Source organism: Bufo gargarizans, chromosome 9, assembly GCF_014858855.1.
Source record: "Bufo gargarizans isolate SCDJY-AF-19 chromosome 9, ASM1485885v1, whole genome shotgun sequence".
Classification (NCBI taxonomy): Eukaryota; Metazoa; Chordata; class Amphibia; order Anura; family Bufonidae; genus Bufo; species Bufo gargarizans.
Genome location: NC_058088.1, coordinates 97,044,029 through 97,062,698, shown reverse-complemented (window position 1 = coordinate 97,062,698; position 18,670 = coordinate 97,044,029). Strand labels below are relative to the sequence as shown.

Genomic DNA, 18,670 nt, shown 5'->3' with positions numbered 1-18,670 from the left:
CGGATCTCGGACACATTCAAGTTGAATGGGTCTCGATCAGTCCCGGCCGTCGCCGCATGGACGTTGCCTGTGTATTGGGGACCGCAAATTGCGGCTGTGTGTATGAGGCCTTAGAAAACCCCTTTAAATAAGTGTTTTTTAGTTACATGGAATTATGATGAGAGTAACAGACTGAGCTGTCGGCTTCTCTGACAGACTTTATATGAAGGGGTAAAACCGTATGGAATATATGTGACAGGATGGAGGGTAAGGAAGGAAAATTGAATGAAAGTTTAAATTAAAACCTATTGGGAAAATGTTTTTTTTATTTAATTTTATTTTATTTTTTATTTATTCCAATATAAACACACTGCATCTTCTACAACCATTTTTGTCCCTCTAGTGCATCTAATAAAATAAAGCAGCTTTGCTAGTCTTGTTTTAAAAAAATTCCTAACTTGTGATGTCTACGGCTCCTGTGCAAGCCAAGGTGTCTTTACACACCAGTGTTTTTTTGCTAATATGTCAGATGAATTTTAGAAGTCAAGAAAAAAGTAAAAAACACTAAGATAAGAATACAAAGGGTTTAATTGCAAGGGAGACATATAAGTCTTCATAGCCGCTGTATGCATAAAACGGTTGAATGAGATGCTGAGCATTCTGTAGTGTTCAGGTACTGAGCACTGGATGGGGAAGGGTCCTCTGCACTGAGCTCAGAAGCATGCTGGGCTCTGGAGCCACAGTGGAGAAAGACATATCCACTTCCTTTATTCTATGCTGCTAAGGACAGGATTCGCCTAGTAAGGGCTTGTTCACATGACCGTGTGCTGCCCGTGCTGTGGACTGCAAATTGCTGTCCGCAATGCATGGGCACCAACCGTGCGGCAGCCACATGCGGATCGCGGACCCATTCCCTTGAATGGGTTCACGATCCGTCCGTTCCGAAGAAAGATAGAACTTGCTCTATCTTTTTGCGGTGCGGAAGCACAAGAACCCACAAAAGCACTCCATACTGCTTCCGTAGGTTTCCGTTCCGCACCGCATCTCTGGATTTGCGGACCCATTCAAGTGAATGGATCTGTATACGTGATGCAGAATGCACACGGCCGGTGCCCCCATGTTCAACGGCCGTGTGAACAAGCCCCAACATTGAGTGGAAAGCAAAATTGCTAGAAGGGAGACCCCTAGTGGCAGAGATTATAGAAGTGTTTTTAGGGTCAATAACATGAACATGTTTGATCAAAGTGTTTTACAGATTTGTTCAGGTTCACCTAAAATAACCTTTGAAAAGAATTTGTTAGTCGCAGTTAGTGATTATTTTAGGCTACTTTCACACTAGCGTTTTTACTGGATCCGGCAGGGTTCAGCAAAAATGCTTCCGTTACTGATGATACAACCATCTGCATTTATGAATGGATCCGGTTGTATTCTCTTTAACATAGCCAAGATGAATCCGTCATGAATTCCATTGAAAGTCAATGGGGGACGGATCCATATTCTATTGTGTCAGAGAAAACAGATGCTTTCCCTTGACTTGCATTGCATGCCGGATCCGTCTTGCTCAGCATCCAAGGACGGAAAGCAAACTACAACGTGTTGCGGTTTGCTCTCCCGTACAGGAACGCAACTAAACGGAACGGAATGCATTTTGGAGCATCCGTTCTGTTCGCTTACATTTTGTCCCCAGTGACCATGAATGGGGACAAAACTGAAGCGTCTTTTTCTGGTATTGAGCCCCTATGATGGATCTCAATACCGGAAAACTAAAACGCTAGTGTGAAAGTAGCCTAAGTAATGTGAATTTTTTTTTTGACAATGCTTTTATTTGTTATGTACTAATCAGTGTAACATGATATGTATTACTTTCATATGTTTCTTGTAGAAGTAGCGATGAGGTTCTAACTGCTGAAGACTGTGAAAATGTCTACCACTTGGTGTATTCTGCCCATCGACCTGTAGCTGTTGCAGCTGGAGAGTTTCTTTATAAAAAGTAAGACAAGCTGCTCTATTGTAGCCTTGTAGCAGTACATTGTGTGCTTATGGTAAAGATTAGGCGTGTTTTCATGTTTGTTTGTGTATAGTTCGTACTGATAGAAATTGATTATGATAGATGGATGGAATTTTCTGATGAATTCCAGCTGTGGATTTGCTGCAGCAAAATCCTCACAGAATTTGCAGTAAAATACGCATGGGTTGCATGCAGATTTGTTACTGATTTTGCTGAAAATTTGCAACGGATCACCAGCTATACTTTGTAAAAGGGTGAAATCTGCAGTGTGGAGATCTGCACAATCTCATGGACTTTGCTGCAACTATAAGACACAGATTTGGCACACTCGGATCTGCAGCATATGTATCCCGTGTGGATGTACCGTAAATGTTTGTTAACCCGTTTGTGTTATTTTTTTTTTGATAGACTGTTCAGTTGTAGAGAGCCTGAAGAGGATGGGATTTTGAAGAGAAGAGGAAGGCTTAGCCCAAATGCAAATCTCGTGAAGACTCTTGTCTTTTTCTTTTTGGAGAGTGAGGTATTAGAAGTGATTTTATATATATATTTTTTTTTTGTGTCCTATACTTAAAGGGAACCTGTCGCCTACAACAAACATCCCAAGCCGGCAGCAGTACCTGAGAGTAGCCGGCAGCGTGTTTGTAACTATCATTGTCTTCCTGCAGGAAGATGAAGCAAAAGCTGTAAAAACGTTCTTTAATCCCCTGCCGGCACGCTTTTCTCGTCAGGCTTGAAGTCACGGAGGCAGCGACCCCCTTGCTTTAAGTCACGGTAACCACGCCCCCTTCCCTGCCCCTTCGCTGTGATTGACAGCGCTTATACACGACCGTTCGGCTGGCTTTGCCGAACTGCCGGCTGTCGCTTCAAGTCACAGTAACAGAGCCCCCTTCCCTGCCCCTTCACTGTGATTGACAGCGCTTATGCACGACCGTTCGGCTGGCTTTGCCGAACTGCCGGCTGTCAATCACAGTGAAGGGGAAGAGGGCTCTGTTACTGTGACTTGAAGCAAGGAGGCCACTGCCTCTGTGACTTCAAGCCTGACTAGAGAAGCGCGCCGGGAAGGGGATAACAGAATGTTTTTACAAATTTTGCCTCAACTACCTGCAGAAAGAAAATTATTGTTACAAACACGCTGCCGGCTACTCTCAGGTACTGCTACCGGCTTGGGATGTTTGTTGGAGGTGACAGGTTCCCTTTAAAAAACGTTTGCTGTGTCATAGCATCACAGGTTGTGATCAGGGTTTCTAAGTGCTAAGACCCACATAGATCTCTAGAACGAGAAGAAAGAACGGGCATACTCCTTTCTGCTGAAGGAGTTCTCAATAGCAGGTCTATTAGCCCTTTGAGTCGAGGGGCAGGAAGACTGGGGCAGAGAGAGAATTCCTAGTGGTGGGCAAGTTTTTAAACAAATTGGAAAGCCCCTTTAAAGCTATGGCTCATTATGTGGAATGAAATAATATCAAACACACAAGTGTTCTTAGTTGCCCAAAGGTTGTGTAGTTGTGTGGATAGTGAACTCTGCTTTTTTGAAGAATTAGAATTTTGGTGACACTTTTTATAGGTGTAGGAATATGTATTTTGTCACTGTAATAGTTCATAATTAATGCAACAGTGTAATAACTGTGTGTATATATTTTTTTTTTATAGTTGCACGAACATGCTGCCTATCTTGTAGACAGTATGTGGGACTGTGCCACAGATTTGTTAAAGGATTGGGAATGTATGAATAGCTTGTTGTTGGATGATCCCCTGAATGGTGAGGAAGGTATGTACTCCATAATGGTGTAGTTCATGCAAAGGTTGTGCACAACTGAATCTTTTCCAAAAAAACAAAAACAAAAATATATCAATCTGCTCATCTCCTGCTCTATAACACACTGGGGGACACTGCATTGTGTGTATGCAGGGGTGGGGGACACTGCATTGTGTGTATGCAGGGGTGGGGGACACTGCATTGTGTGTATGCAGGGGTGGGGGACACTGCATTGTGTGTATGCAGGGGTGGGGGACACTGCATTGTGTGTATGCAGGGGTGGGGGACACTGCATTGTGTGTATGCAGGGGTGGGGGACACTGCATTGTGTGTATGCAGGGGGGGAGACACTGCATTGTGTGTATGCAGGGGGGGGAGACACTGCATTGTGTGTATGCAGGGGGGGGGACACTGCATTGTGTGTATGCAGGGGGGGGGACACTGCATTGTGTGTATGCAGGGGGGGGGGGAGACACTGCATTGTGTGTATGCAGGGGGGGGAGACACTGCATTGTGTGTATGCAGGGGGGGGAGACACTGCATTGTGTGTATGCAGGGGGGGGAGAGACACTGCATTGTGTGTATGCAGGGGGGGGGAGAGACACTGCATTGTGTGTATGCAGGGGGGGGGAGAGACACTGCATTGTGTGTATGCAGGGGGGGGAGAGACACTGCATTGTGTGTATGCAGGGGGGGGAGAGACACTGCATTGTGTGTATGCAGGGGGGGGAGACACTGCATTGTGTGTATGCAGGGGGGGGAGACACTGCATTGTGTGTATGCAGGGGGGGGAGACACTGCATTGTGTGTATGCAGGGGGGGGAGACACTGCATTGTGTGTATGCAGGGGGGGGAGACACTGCATTGTGTGTATGCAGGGGGGGGAGACACTGCATTGTGTGTATGCAGGGGGGGGAGACACTGCATTGTGTGTATGCAGGGGGGGGAGACACTGCATTGTGTGTATGCAGGGGGGGGAGACACTGCATTGTGTGTATGCAGGGGGGGGAGACACTGCATTGTGTGTATGCAGGGGGGGGAGACACTGCATTGTGTGTATGCAGGGGGGGGAGACACTGCATTGTGTGTATGCAGGGGGGGGAGACACTGCATTGTGTGTATGCAGGGGGGGGAGACACTGCATTGTGTGTATGCAGGGGGGGGGGACACTGCATTGTGTGTATGCAGGGGGGGGAGACACTGCATTGTGTGTATGCAGGGGGGGAGACACTGCATTGTGTGTATGCAGGGGGGGAGACACTGCATTGTGTGTATGCAGGGGGGGGGGGGGGAGACACTGCATTGTGTGTATGCAGGGGGGGAGGGGGGACAGTGACCACATAGTGTATCTAAGCTATATGACACCTATATCAAGCATGTCTAAGCTATATTAGATACATACAGCTGCCGAAAAGCTGCGAGCTGCCATACACAGGGCGTTGCACCTGCTCCTAAAGGCTCAGTTTGCCCACATCTTTTCATACCCTTCTTCTCTTGATTGCCAGGGGCAGGCCAGCGCTGCTCTACTCCCGCCGGCCGTGTCTGCAGTGTAAATCTCGCGGCATTCAGTATTCGGCGCAGGCGCAGTGAAGGAAGGACGCACGGTGGCTGCTGGCTTCCTCACTGCGCCTGCGCCATATACTGAACGGCGCAAGATCTCCACAGGGCCGCCAGGAGGAGGTGAAGGCTGCCTGCCCCTGTCAATCGAGTGTAGCAGGGCATGGCCAGAGGTGGGAAAACTGAGCCTCTAGGCGCAGGGGCGATAACCCTTAGCATATTATAAAAGTTTGTTTTTCTCAATATCAGCGGCAGGCAGTGAGATGGCACTAATATAGTTATGTTCAGCTGACATTAGCACATTGCTAATGTTAGCCAGCTTAATACCCTTTTTATGCAAATTCAGAGGGCTCAGTAACCCCCACCCCCATTTATTTATGTTCTGTGTGCAATTATATCTATTTAAAAAAAAGTAAAAAAACATTTTCTTTCCTCCTGCAGCACTAACAGATCGCCAGGAAAGTGCACTAATAGAAATTATGCTGTGTACAATTCGCCAGGCTGCTGAATGCCACCCTCCTGTTGGCAGAGGAACAGGAAAAAGGGTAAAATATTACTTTTTAATGGCAGTTTTGTAATTTTTTTTTTTCCTATTTGAACATAAATGGAGATTATTTATGAAGAACGGCTTTTTAGATACCGGTCTTAATATCCTCTATAGCTGATGGTGGATCCACTGAAGTATGTAGAGGAGCCGGCCTCTACTTCGGTGTATCCAGCGCCGGTATAAATGTAAGCCAGCTTCCTTGCTGACTTACATTTAGACCATTTTCTATGCCTAAAAGAGGTGTAGATGATAAATGAGACAGGCCTGCCAGCCCTTCCCTGTCTATGCCATGTCAACTTTAATTTTTTTTTTAGACCTTGCATGAGCAGGGAAAAGTCGCAGATTGCCGCAGATTATTATTTTTTTTAAATGAGTGCCTATCCTATGTGGGATGGCTGCCCCCAATGGCATCTGTTTAATGGATGCTCCAGGAGCTTTGCTGACATGAACTACACATTCTGGAAAAAGCCTTAAGGTCCATTCACACGTCCTAATTTGGGTCCGTATTTGTTCTGCAATTTGCGGACCCATTCACTTTCAATGAGGCTGGAACGGATGCGAATCTGCATTTTCGGGATCCGCATGAGTTTTTTTGGGATCCGCAATTCTGTTCCTAAAAAAAATAGAACATGTCCTATCCTTGTCCGCAATTGCAGACCATAAAAGGCATTTTCTATTATAGTGTCTGTGATGTGCGGTCCGCAAATTGTGGATCGCACATTGCAGGTGTCCGTGTTTTGCAGATCCGCAAAACACTTACGTACGTGTGAATGGACCCTTACTGTGATGTTTTTTCCTGGATGATTGGTGTATTAGTTATTTCCAGTTGTTTATATATAGCGCAAGCATATTACTTATTATGCTGAGATCTGTCACGCATATATACGCAAATTAGATTCATTTTCATACGAAGCCAACAGTGTGTTTTTGGAACGACTTACATTATTCTGCCTATGCGCACCAATATCCTGAATTATAGATATTTATTATCCTTGTGTTTAGGTGTTGACTGCTAAAGAAAAGAAATCTCAGTTGGATGACAAGACTCGCCTTACAGAACTCTTTGCAGTGTCTTTGCCGCAGCTTTTAGCAAAAGTGCGTACTTTCATGTTTATCTGGATGTGTTCATGTAATGAAAGGAAACAAATATTACAGCATAATATTGGGAATAGTAACAGAGGATTAACATTTACATTTTTTATTTTATTTCACTTAGTATTCAGTTGATGCAGAGAAGGTGACTAATCTCCTACAGTTGCCACAGTATTTTGACCTGGAAATTTATACAACAGGGCGTCTTGAAAAGGTAAATGTTCTTTTTTTCCTTTAACCAGGCTTTCTGTTGGGTGGACTGGTGTTATTTTACTACAGAAAAAAAAAAAAAAAATCACCTATTTGAACATCTTGAGACGTGTATGACATTGAAATATTGGTATGTTTTAAAGGGAATATGTCCTCAGATTATGCCATATTTTTTAAACAAACTTTTTATGTTAGGCAATACTTTGAAAGAATTTTCAATTTGGAAATGTTATTTTAAATTTTCTGTGTCACTGTATTAAAAAAACTTTTAAAATAATCCTAAAATCTTGCATTTTTTGCTCTGGCCACTAAGCCTTATAATAGGCACCAGTTCTTGGTCTGTACAGATCACTTATCATCATCACAGGCAGTATTATACTTCCGATCAGCTGTATGAAGAGAACGCATCGCTCTCTTCACAATTTACCTGCTCACCGTTGACATTGAAGCGTCGAGCAGTGGAATTACAGTTCCTCCGTCCCATTAACTCTGTCCCGCTCGATCTGGCACCTGTTCAGATTGAACGCATGTACAAAATTCACTGGGCATTGAATTATGCCCTGTCGGCTATATCGCCGGGCATGCAGCTGTTCACATTGGGTTGGACAGAGGGACTGGATAAGTGTAAAAAGCGTAAACCTTTTACCTGAAACAGTTATTATAACATTATTCTTTTTTTGTTTTCTTAAAGCATTTGGAGGCACTGCTTCGCCAGATACGAAGCATTGTAGAAAAGCACACGGATACAGACGTCTTGGAAGCGTGTTCAAAAACCTATCATGCCCTCTGTAATGAGGAATTCACAATATTCAACAGAGTGGACATTGCAAAGAGTCAGTTGATTGATGAACTGGCAGATAAATTTAATCGTCTCCTTGAGGACTTCTTGCAGGAGGTTTGAAGATGATTATTATAACTATTAGCCTTATTAGTATTGGAACGTGCATATAAATTAAAGGGATATTCCCACTAAGAATAGTTAAAACCTATCCACGTGGCAGATCATAAATGTGTGATCACTGGGACCAGCACCAATTACTAGACCAGAGGTTTGGATTCCCCCATTCCTTTTCACCACACTATCACTGAGTTTGAATGGAATGGTGGACGACTTGACATTGAATCTGTGAACTTGCAGTAGGTTATTTATAGGATTGGGTATGTTTTTAGTTTTTAGCTTGTCATTCTGATTCCTTTTTTTGTAACCTAAATGAAAGCACAAAAAAACAAAAAAAACTTTGGTATAAAGTTTCAAAAATATTCCAGTAATTGGTTAGTCAGTATTTAGTCACAAATTCACCTACCACAGAACTGGACATGTAACTTTCTTATAGTTACTATTGCCAGCAAGATTCCTGAGACATAGTGGGAGATTTATCAACTGGTGTAAAGGTTCCACCTTTCATTTTTCAAAGGAGCTGTCAAAAATGAAAGGTGGGGTCTGATTGGTTGCTAATGGCAACTAAGCCAGTTCTACTTTACCCCATTTTGATAAATGACCCCCATTAATCTGTGTGAAAGTTAAAGTTTATTTTGTCCATTTCTAGGAAGAAGAACCTGATGAGGATGATGCATATCAAGTGCTGTCTACACTAAAAAGAATAACTGCTTTCCACAAGTATGTCTTCATCACTGGATGCACATTATGAGTGTTATTCTTATTATACTTTTCTTATCATTATGTGCAGTCCAAGTACCCAGTGGCGTCTTTAGCTTTCAGATGCCGGGGGGGGGGGTTAAAAAAATAAAATAAACAATCACTTAGATTTCAACATGTCCTAGTTACCTGTGGATGACACTGTTATAGGGAGGGGGATCTGTGGATGACGCTTATCGTATATAGCATCTTATGCTATACATCCACAGATCCACCCCATGACACTGTCATCCACAGACCCCATTTACATTTAACATTTCTAAACTGTAATCCATATCCTGCAGTAACTTTAAATCAGGATTTAGCGGCTGCTCATTTCTACCTTAACCTTACACTACTCAGCTAGCTCTAGTAACAGGGCCAGGCTGCAGCCTACAGGCACTGCCTGTTAGTTGTTAACGAGTGAGCGGGTCAGAGGATACGAATTACAGTTTAGAATGTACACTCCTGTGAGCGGTCCAGACCAGTGGCAGATCCAGAGCCTGGTCTCGGGAGGGGCACTTCCAGATTATTTTCTGTCTGCTACCAAAAAACAATGGTGCTTATCGAACAGTAGTGATGGACGAATATCTGCCAGGACGGCTCGCGAACACACGATCAAATGTTTGCGAACCGCAAGTTTGCGGTGGGTCCCATTCATTTTAATTGCAGGCGAACCTGAAAAACCTTCAGCTCATATTTGCAGCCAAGAAATAATTAGTAGAAGTCCATAAATAGTCCCACAACATGGACAGTGACCTACCAGATGTATTACTTGAATTTGCAATCTCCATTTATTATTTTTTTCAATGCGAAATATCGACAATATTATTTTAGCGCATGCGGAAATGCACTATACAGTACCCAAATGCAATATAAAGAAAGTATATTGGTATATAACACCCCGCTTCAATCAGTTTTTTTTTGGGGGGGGGGGGGGGGCACTGGTATATAACACCAGTAGAAATTATTTGTTCCAATAACGCTTGTCCCTCTATATACCTGCAGTATCACACACAACTGCCGCACAATGCAAATGCACTATAATATACTTTCTAACATAGAAAGTATATTATAACATTGTACAAGGAAGGCAATCCATTAGAATATACATAAAGATAAATCGTAACCTTTAATAATGTTACTATGAGGGTCCATTCACACGTCCGTAAGTGTTTTGCGGATCTGCAAAGCACGGACACCGGCAATGTGCATTCCGCAATTTGCGGACCGCACATCGCCGGCACTATAATAGAAAATGCCTAATCTTGTCTCCAATTGCGGACAAGAATAGGACATGTTCTTTTTTTTTGGTGGAAGCGGAAGCACGGGTGCGGATAGAAAATGAATGGGTCTGCACCCGGAACGGTGTGAATGGAAAAAATATCCCTCAAAATGAAAATAAATTAAATTATTAAAGTTAAGCAAAAAGCATAGATGTGGTAGTCAATAACAAGTGGTCGGCGGCACTAAATCAGGTGCTCTGCAGCACCAAATGAGAAACCATATGTCCTACCACAATCCGGAGGTTCCAATGCACATCCATGAATCCCGGCGGGAAAGCAAAAAACATCTATCCCTGGGCTAAATGATGATGTGGTATTGAAGGACAGGGTGGGCAAAGAACTGTCCCTGATATTGCCCTACAGGGGGGTACTATTCTGGCCCTGATGGCGTAACCACAGACCACCCGCCCTGATAAGAGCGACCCCGTCCGAAACCTTACCCTATATAAAAATGGCCCTAGTATGCCCCTAGGCCCCTGACTTCCAGGTGATCACTATATAGATCTATGTGTTTTTGAGTCATTATAAAAGTATATTATAAGTTTATCGCACCCCTCTGTGTATCACACATGTCGATAGCACACCTACACTAGTGCTTAAAAGGACTTTTGTGGCCCTATTAGCTAGCGATTTGTGTCCCTAACAGTCTGTCCCTGCTCCACACAGCAACCTCTCCCTACACTGGCAAAACACTGAATGTAAAATGGCGGCCAGATCAGGTTTATTTATAAAGTAGGGGGTATGTCCATGTGCTGAAATGTCTCAATTGGCTGTCCTGTACCACCTGATGGATGTGTCATGGGTCAAAGTTCTTCACAATGTAAAAGAATATTGTGGGCACGAATTTCTCCATATGTTTGGCGAATCGCAAACATGCAAAGTTCACTGCGAAACGACTGCCGGGCGAACCGCAAGGCCATCTCTATAGAACAGACTACACAGTGTAGAGGTATACTGTATATTGTGTGGCACAGTTTAGGCTGTGTATAACAAACCTATTTTATATTAAAACTTACAATTACTTGGCTGGGCCCTTGGGGATCTCGGACACCACTTTAACACTTTGGCTGGGGGGCTCAGCGGAGCTGATGTGTTTTATCCTAATGAGAAAGATTTCATAATAAGGATTTGGAGAAGGGGCAGACTGATAGCAGAGCAGGGAGAGGCTGGTGCTGCTACTAGGGGGTCATACCGTGGGGGAGTAATAAAGCCCACCATAATGCCCCCCCTGTAGAAATAATTCTCTTTATAATGTGCAAAAAATACCCCTTTGTAATGCCCCAGTTGAGCTAATGTCCCCATAGTGCCTGCATAATGTGCCAGTATAAAATACCCCTATATAGTGGCCCCAGTAAATGCCCCCATAGTGCTCCTCTCCCCCCCCTTCCTCCTAGTGCCCCCCATAATGTACCAGTATAAAATTCCCCATATATAGTGCCCCAGTAGATGCCCTCAGTGTCCGCCATAATTTGAAAGTATAAAATACTCCCCCATCACGTGCCAGTAACGAGAGCCCTCCATGTGCCAGTAAGAGCCCATTATGTGCCAGCCCAGTAACAAGAGCTTAGAGCCCCCCCAATGTGCCAGTAACAAGAGCCCACCTAATGTGCCTGTAAATCTATATATATAAAAAAAAAAAAAAACACTTATACTTACCTCCATGTCAGTGATGTGATGCAGGCCTCTTTCAGCCTGTGCCCCGCGCTGAATGGCTCAGGCGGCGCAATGATGTCATTGCGCCGCTTGCACCAGCCTCTGATTGGCTGCATGCACTAGGCCGGTAGCCTATCAGAGGAAGGGACACGCCTCTCCCTTGCTGTCCTGAGGACGGTGATACAGATGACTATGGAGATGAGCGCAATGGAAGCGTTCATCTCCCTGTGTCCCCCCCCCGGCGACGCCACTGCAAGTAACCAGAAGTAATCGGCACAATTTGCAGGAGGAAAAAAATATGTTTAATGGTCTGAAAAATATGGTACATAAGCAGTTAAAGGGGTTAGATGGTCAAGATGGAAATAACCCACAGTAAGTGCTGGCACAGCGAAGTGGAGTTAGTGAAAGTGGCTAGTGGCCGGAGCTTCGCCTTCTCTGTAACGTCTATAGCAGTGATTGTTATGGAGTTCTAGAAACTATGTAATACGCCAATTTCCTATACTGTGGTGTACATAATACTGTGAATTGGATCATTCAACAATCCCGGGTTGTTGGACAGAAGTAGAAAACATATTTTAAGTTAGTGTAATTAATCAAGATGTCATTCTGAAGATTGCAATATGCATGATTTCAGATTTTCAATTCAATTTTTATTAAATATCAACCATTAAAAGATCCCTTTCTGTCTTTTGCAGCGCACATGATCTTTCCAGGTGGGACTTATTCAGCAGCAATTACAAGCTATTAAAAACTGGGATTGAAAATGGAGACATGCCGGAACAGGTTAGTGTATTACACTTCACATTATGGTATTTCTTTAAAAAAAATGTATAATTATTTTTTTTTAGTAACATTGTGTAATGCTCTTCTCTTTCAGATTGTCACCCATGCTTTACAATGTACCCATTATGTAATACTTTGGCAACTGGCAAAGATATCAGAGGCTGGCTCATCTAAGGTATTTCCTCATTTTTGCGTCATCTCGTTCCTGTCTGCTTGTTCTGTTTTCAGTTCTGTTCTTCTCATATATAATTACCTTCCTTTTCAGGAGGAGTTGATAACCTTAAAGAGACAAATGAGGGTATTTTGCCAAATATGTCAGCATTACCTTACCAATGTGCACACTGCTGTAAAAGAACAGGTAATCGTAAAAAGTCAAGTGAGTGAGATGTCCTAGAGTTTAAAGAATTTGTAGAGATGTATTGGAGGACAAGACCTCATGCACATGACCATCAGTGAGGATGTTTACGCACCTTTTTTTGACGATATGTGTGCTTGGATCGAGAATCTCATTTGAGGTTCATTCTTGTCTGTTTTTGCACATGAGAATAGCCCTTGATGAGAGTGAGAAAAAAAACCTGAATGCACATTGTTTTCAAGAATCTGTACTACAAACTGAAAATCTGATATAGCCATGTGCATAAGGCCAAATAACAGAAGACTTTGCCTCCCTTATGTTTTGTCTGTAAATAAGTTATGAACACATATCTTGTAAAAAATTAGGAGCTAATTTACAACCACTTGACCGCCATCTCCCATAGATTTTTAATTATTTTTTTTTACCCATTTTACAAAGCCGTGTTTTTTTTTTCCTATAGCTTTGCACCTGTATGTATTGTTCTTCAGGAGACCATCAGTGCCACCTTGTGGTCACACAAGAGACAGGTTCCCTGCTTTAAACTTGTGACTGTAGTATTTTGAGTGCCTAGCAATAAACCACAGAAATACAATGGGTATTTAGTTCAGAACATGACATTTTTATGATAAAATCTACCAGTGTTGTTGTTTTAATCAGAGCGGTAGCGAAAAAAAAAAAAGTGTTTGTTCATCTAAATTTGGTCAAAATGACTTTTAAGCCTTTTACACTTAATGCCCTTATACAGTTACAGGTACAAGAAATGTGCTGGAAACGGACTATAAGAACAAAGGGCCACGCTCTTATGTTCGATATTGTCACGTTTTTACATGTGTATTCTGTGCCAATGGGTTCAGTCATAACCCATACATATGCTCTTAAAAAAAAATGCATGAAATAAATAAAAATTCACAACATGTTCAATAATGCTGTGAATTCTGGGCAAAAAGCTCCAAGCTAGCCTGGTTGAATTATATTAGAGAAGATCCACTGGCTGATGTGCTGCAGAAATCAGTGTTTCATATTTGGATTTCTTCCACAGATATATGCCATGTAATCTGCGTTTACATGTGAGCTAGTCTGCTAAGCACCCCTGTTTTAGGATATGTTTCAAATTGGATTGGCAGTGGAGTGCACAAAAGGCTGTCTTCCCCTGTAACTTCAAAGGGAACCTGTCGCCTACACAAACATCCCAAGCCGACAGCAGTACCTGAGAGTAGCCGGCAGCGTGTTTGTAACGATCATTGTCTTCCTGCAGGCAGATGAAGGAAAAGCTGTAAAAACGTTCTTTAATCCCCTGCCCGGCGTGCTTCTCTGGTCAGTCTCGAAGTCACGGAGGCAGCGGTCTCATGGTAACCACGCCCCCTTCCCTGCCCCTCCGCTGTGATTGACAGTCCTTATGCATGACTGTTCGGCTGGCTTTGCCGAACTGCCGGCTGTCAATCACAGCGAAGGGGCTGGAACGGGGGCTCTGTTACAGTGACTTGAAGCAAGGAGGCCGCTGCCTCTGTGACTTTAAGCCTGACTAGAGAAGCGCGCCGGGCAGGGGATTAAAGAACGTTTTTGCAGCTTTTCTTAATTTTCTTACATTGCTTAATAGTTATTTTTGTCACATTCTCTTTTTCAGGCATTTACTATTCTCTGTGATGTGCTAATGATCTTTAGCCACCAGATTGTAGTTGGGGGCCGCGACATTTTAGAGCCACTTGTGTATTCCCCAGATTCCTCCTTACAGTCTGAGTTACTCAGCTTTATTTTGGATCATGTCTTTATTGACCAAGATGATGATAACATCAGTTCAGGTAAGTGGCTGCCAAGTGCTACAGATCATGTTCTCGCGAGTAAAGATTCAAAGCCATTTACAATGTGCCAACCAGTCACAGACCATCCCCTGTATTATTTAAGGCAGACAGTCCAGACCCCTTAAGCTTGTGTAAAGCATATTTATGGCGTAGGCTTTAGTGATTGAGCAGCCCATTCTTGGGTCCCCGGGAGAGAAGACGGAAGTGGTTTTTATTGTATACACAGTGCTAAGTAAGCAGAGGTGGCACCGCATCAGTCTTTAATCAGCGGGTCCAATAGAAGCAGTGGCACTGCAACGAACTCTACTCGCTACATTAAGCACTGTGTACTGCAAAGCTGTCTTGTCCTCAGCTGTTTCTGACAGCTGGCACAGCTAGGTTTTCTTGCGAGGTTAGTGTCTATTATCTGAATGGGGCAGAGTCTCTTGGGAAAGGGACGGGCCTAAGATGCCCCATTTTGCGTCAAAATTAAACCACTAATCTGACATAAAAATCTGTCTCACCATCTTTAGGATTAGTAAAAAAATTTTTAATACAATGAAACAGAAGGGATATGTTTATAAACTAGCGAGGTCTGTATGTGTGGGCCCCATATGGAAGAATTAGTAATACGTTTTCTCTCAGTATGCATTCACACTCTTCATTCCTTTGCTTAAGTTCTGTCTTTTCCCCCCCCCTTTTTTTTTCAGATGGTCAGCAAGATGACGAAGCCAGTAAAATTGAAGCATTACACAAAAGAAGAAATTTGCTTGCAGCTTTCTGCAAGCTTATAGTGTATAATGTGGTTGAAATGAATGCTGCAGCTGACATCTTCAAGCAGTATATGAGGGTAGGTACTTAAAGGTCTTTTCCAGCTATGCAGCTAATTAATAATTTCTTGCAGTTTTCTTAGCTTATACATTTTCTTCTGAATTTAAGAATAAAAGTTGTCTGTTACCAGTAGTACTTCTAAGACTCCATAATGAAGGATGCGCCCATTAATCTGTACGCTAAACTGTGACTAAAGTGCTGAGGCCTTGTTTGCTCTCTTTGATTACACACATTATTCCTATGTGATCTATATACTGTAGAATAAGTTTATCCAGGTTATCAGAGTTATCAAAAACTTTCCACAGTCATATCAACATCCTAACGTAAGTTGCTCTTGATAACTGTACAGAGTCGTAATGTGAATTGCAGCTGTTTTATATTGCATTTTTCAGTCACATTATTATTCCCCCCCCAACCCCCCGATCTGCAGAGGTCCTGAGTTTTCGACACGCAGGACCTCCGCAGATCAGCTGTTAGAGAATGTATTGGCACTCGCAGTAGCTTTTCCTAGGCCAGTGACGACACGTTCATCGGTCCTGTGGCCTAGGTACAGATCAGCCCCATTGACGTGAATGGCGTTGAGTTGTGCACTGTGCTGGTAAGCTGCTAGAAGGCTGCTGGGCTCACAGGAGATCCTGTGCCTTCTCAAACTGCGGGGATCATATTTTATTTGTCGGACCCCTACCGATCAGATACTGATGATCTATCCAAAGGATAAGTCATCAGTATTAAAGTCGTGGAAAACCCTTTTAATTTGTGCAAGCCATGCCTCTGAAAAGTGTGGTAAAGGTATGCTGTTCTCTCCCAAATTGCACAAGACGCTATATGTACAGGCACCCCATGTCATTTGAAAAGAACCTGCCACTATGAAAAATCAATGTAATCTGCAGTCAGCATCTTATAGAGCTGCCAACCAGATTGATATATAGTTGTTGGGAAAAGAATCAGCGTAACTTGTTGTATATTAATTTCAGTCTTTGCTAATTCTGGGCTTTAGTGGTCAAGTGGGTGGTGCAATCAGTGATTGACAGCTAAAGCTACTTCCACACTGCCGTTTCAGGGTCCGCCTGTGAGATCTGTTTCAAGGCTCTCACAAGCGGCCCAAAACGAATCAGTTTAGCCCCAATGCATTCTGAATGGATGCGGATCCATTCTGAATGTATCAGTTTGGCTCCGTTCCGCCTCCATTCCGTCTGGAGGCGAACACCAAAACGCTGCTTGCAGCGTTTTGGTGTCCGCCTGGCGGTGCAGAGCCAAATGGATCCGTCCTGACTTACAATTTAGTTTACATGGAAGGCTGTCAGTTACTGAGTAGGACCACCCACACCACTCCTAAGCATACTATTCCTTTTTTTATTTTTATTGATGTTACTAATGCAATGATTTGTTTTGTAGTATTATAATGACTATGGAGACATCATAAAAGAAACCATGAGTAAAACGCGACAGATCGATAAAATCCAGTGCGCGAAGACTCTCATTCTCAGTTTACAACAGGTATGCTGTATTGTGAGTTCATTTTGGAGCCAAAGTTTAGCCTCGAGGTTTCATTGTCTTAATCATGCATAATGTATAAATAGTACAGATTCATTGTGGGATGCATTTATTAAAACTTTTTTTTTTTTTTTTTATAAGTCTAGTATTTTAACTGCTTAATGATGTTTTAGTTTTTTACTTCCAGTTCTCCCAAAGCCATAACTTTTTTTTTATTTTTTCATTCATATAGCTATATGAGGTCTTGTTTTTTGTGGGACAAGACACTTTCTAAGGCCCCTTTCACACAGGCGTCGCGGAAGAGGTCCGGATGTGTTGCGGGAAACCCGCGATAGTGTGCACGCAATTTCAGTCAGTTTTGTCTGCAATTGCATTGTTAATTTTTTTTCGCGCAAGTGCAAAGCATTTTAATGCGTTTTGCACGCGTGTGATAAAAAACTAAATGTGCTACCCAGACCCAAACCTGGACTTCTTCACTGAATTTTGGGTTCGGTGTTCTGTAGATTTTATTATTTTCCATTATTTCATGGTTATAATGGAAAATAATAGCATTCTTTAATACAGAATGCTAAGTAAAATGTCCCTGAAGTAAAAAAAATATTCACCTCATCCACTTGATTGCGCAGCCGTTATCGTCTTCTTTCTTCTTCTTGCAGGACCTGCAAAAGGACCTGCGCTGAAGTCATCGTGCTCATCACGTGGTGGGCGCGATGATGTTTGCGCAGGTCCTTTTACAGGTCCTGCAAGAAGAAGAAAGAAGATAACGGCTGCGCGATCAAGTGGATGAGGTGAGTAATTTTATTATTTTTTTACTTCAAGGGACATTTTACTTTTGCTTGCGGATGCTTGCGATTTTCACTCAGCCCCATGCATTTGCGTCACGCATTGCACCCGTGCGAAAAACTCACCCTTGTGAAAAGGGCCTAATGGCACCATTTATGATTGCATACAATGTGGTGGGAAGTGGGAAGAAAAAAAAAATCCAAATAGGGTTAAATGAAGAAAAAAGGGGTTTTGTCCAGCTTGTAGTTGTGGTAATCCAAAGGCTTTATTCAATAATCACATAGGTATAAAATCCAGCTACAAGAAAGCAGGTCTACATGTTTCGGGCACAATTCATGAGTAAGGGCTAAAATTGAATTGTGCCTGAAACATGTAGACCTGCTTTCTTGTAGCTGGATTTTATACCTATGTGATTATTGAATAAAGCCTTTGGATTACCACAACTACAAGCTGGACAAAACCCCTTTTTTCTACATACTTCCGTATTTCTCCTGATCCGGGTGAAGGAGTTGTTCCGTGCTACACAGTGGAATCCTCGGCAGGTGAGAGCTGCTCAAACCTTTGATCTTTACTATAAATAGGGTTGAAGTATATTAAAAACAAAACAAAAAACAACACTTTATTTTTTTTATTTATTTATTTTTTTACACCATTTTCAGTGTGGTAAAACTGACTTTTTCTCCAGCTCGGTACAGTTATGGCGATACCACATATGTATAGTTGTTCTTGTGTTTCAATACTGAAAAAAAAATCTTTCTGACCCCTGTACCTTTTTTGTAGTTATTTGTACGGGGCTATGTGAGGGCTAAATTTTTTGTGGGGCGATCTATATTTTTCAATGATTACTTTTTGATGGGAGGTGAAGTGATCAAAAAACATTGACTTATTTTTTTCCATTTAACCATTTGCCGTATGGGGAAAAATA

The 18,670-nt window shown here is 42.6% G+C and overlaps 1 protein-coding gene across 4 annotated transcripts in view; it reads left to right on the top strand.

Moving 5' to 3' along the window:
• The window catches only part of STAG2 (stromal antigen 2), a 127,953-nt gene that overhangs the window by 93,595 nt on the left and 15,688 nt on the right, over nt 1-18,670 (top strand). For 2 of the 4 annotated variants that reach the window (XM_044305299.1, XM_044305298.1), the window contains exons 14-27: nt 1,862-1,969; nt 2,396-2,507; nt 3,635-3,752; nt 5,739-5,842; nt 6,847-6,939; nt 7,061-7,150; nt 7,838-8,041; nt 8,694-8,764; nt 12,417-12,504; nt 12,599-12,679; nt 12,770-12,880; nt 14,484-14,658; nt 15,348-15,487; nt 16,864-16,965. In XM_044305299.1, the coding sequence (XP_044161234.1) occupies nt 1,862-1,969; nt 2,396-2,507; nt 3,635-3,752; nt 5,739-5,842; nt 6,847-6,939; nt 7,061-7,150; nt 7,838-8,041; nt 8,694-8,764; nt 12,417-12,504; nt 12,599-12,679; nt 12,770-12,880; nt 14,484-14,658; nt 15,348-15,487; nt 16,864-16,965 (1,597 nt within the window). The remainder of the gene's footprint in view (nt 1-1,861; nt 1,970-2,395; nt 2,508-3,634; nt 3,753-5,738; nt 5,843-6,846; nt 6,940-7,060; nt 7,151-7,837; nt 8,042-8,693; nt 8,765-12,416; nt 12,505-12,598; nt 12,680-12,769; nt 12,881-14,483; nt 14,659-15,347; nt 15,488-16,863; nt 16,966-18,670) is intronic. The other 2 variants (XM_044305302.1, XM_044305300.1) reach the window with 1 other exon arrangement.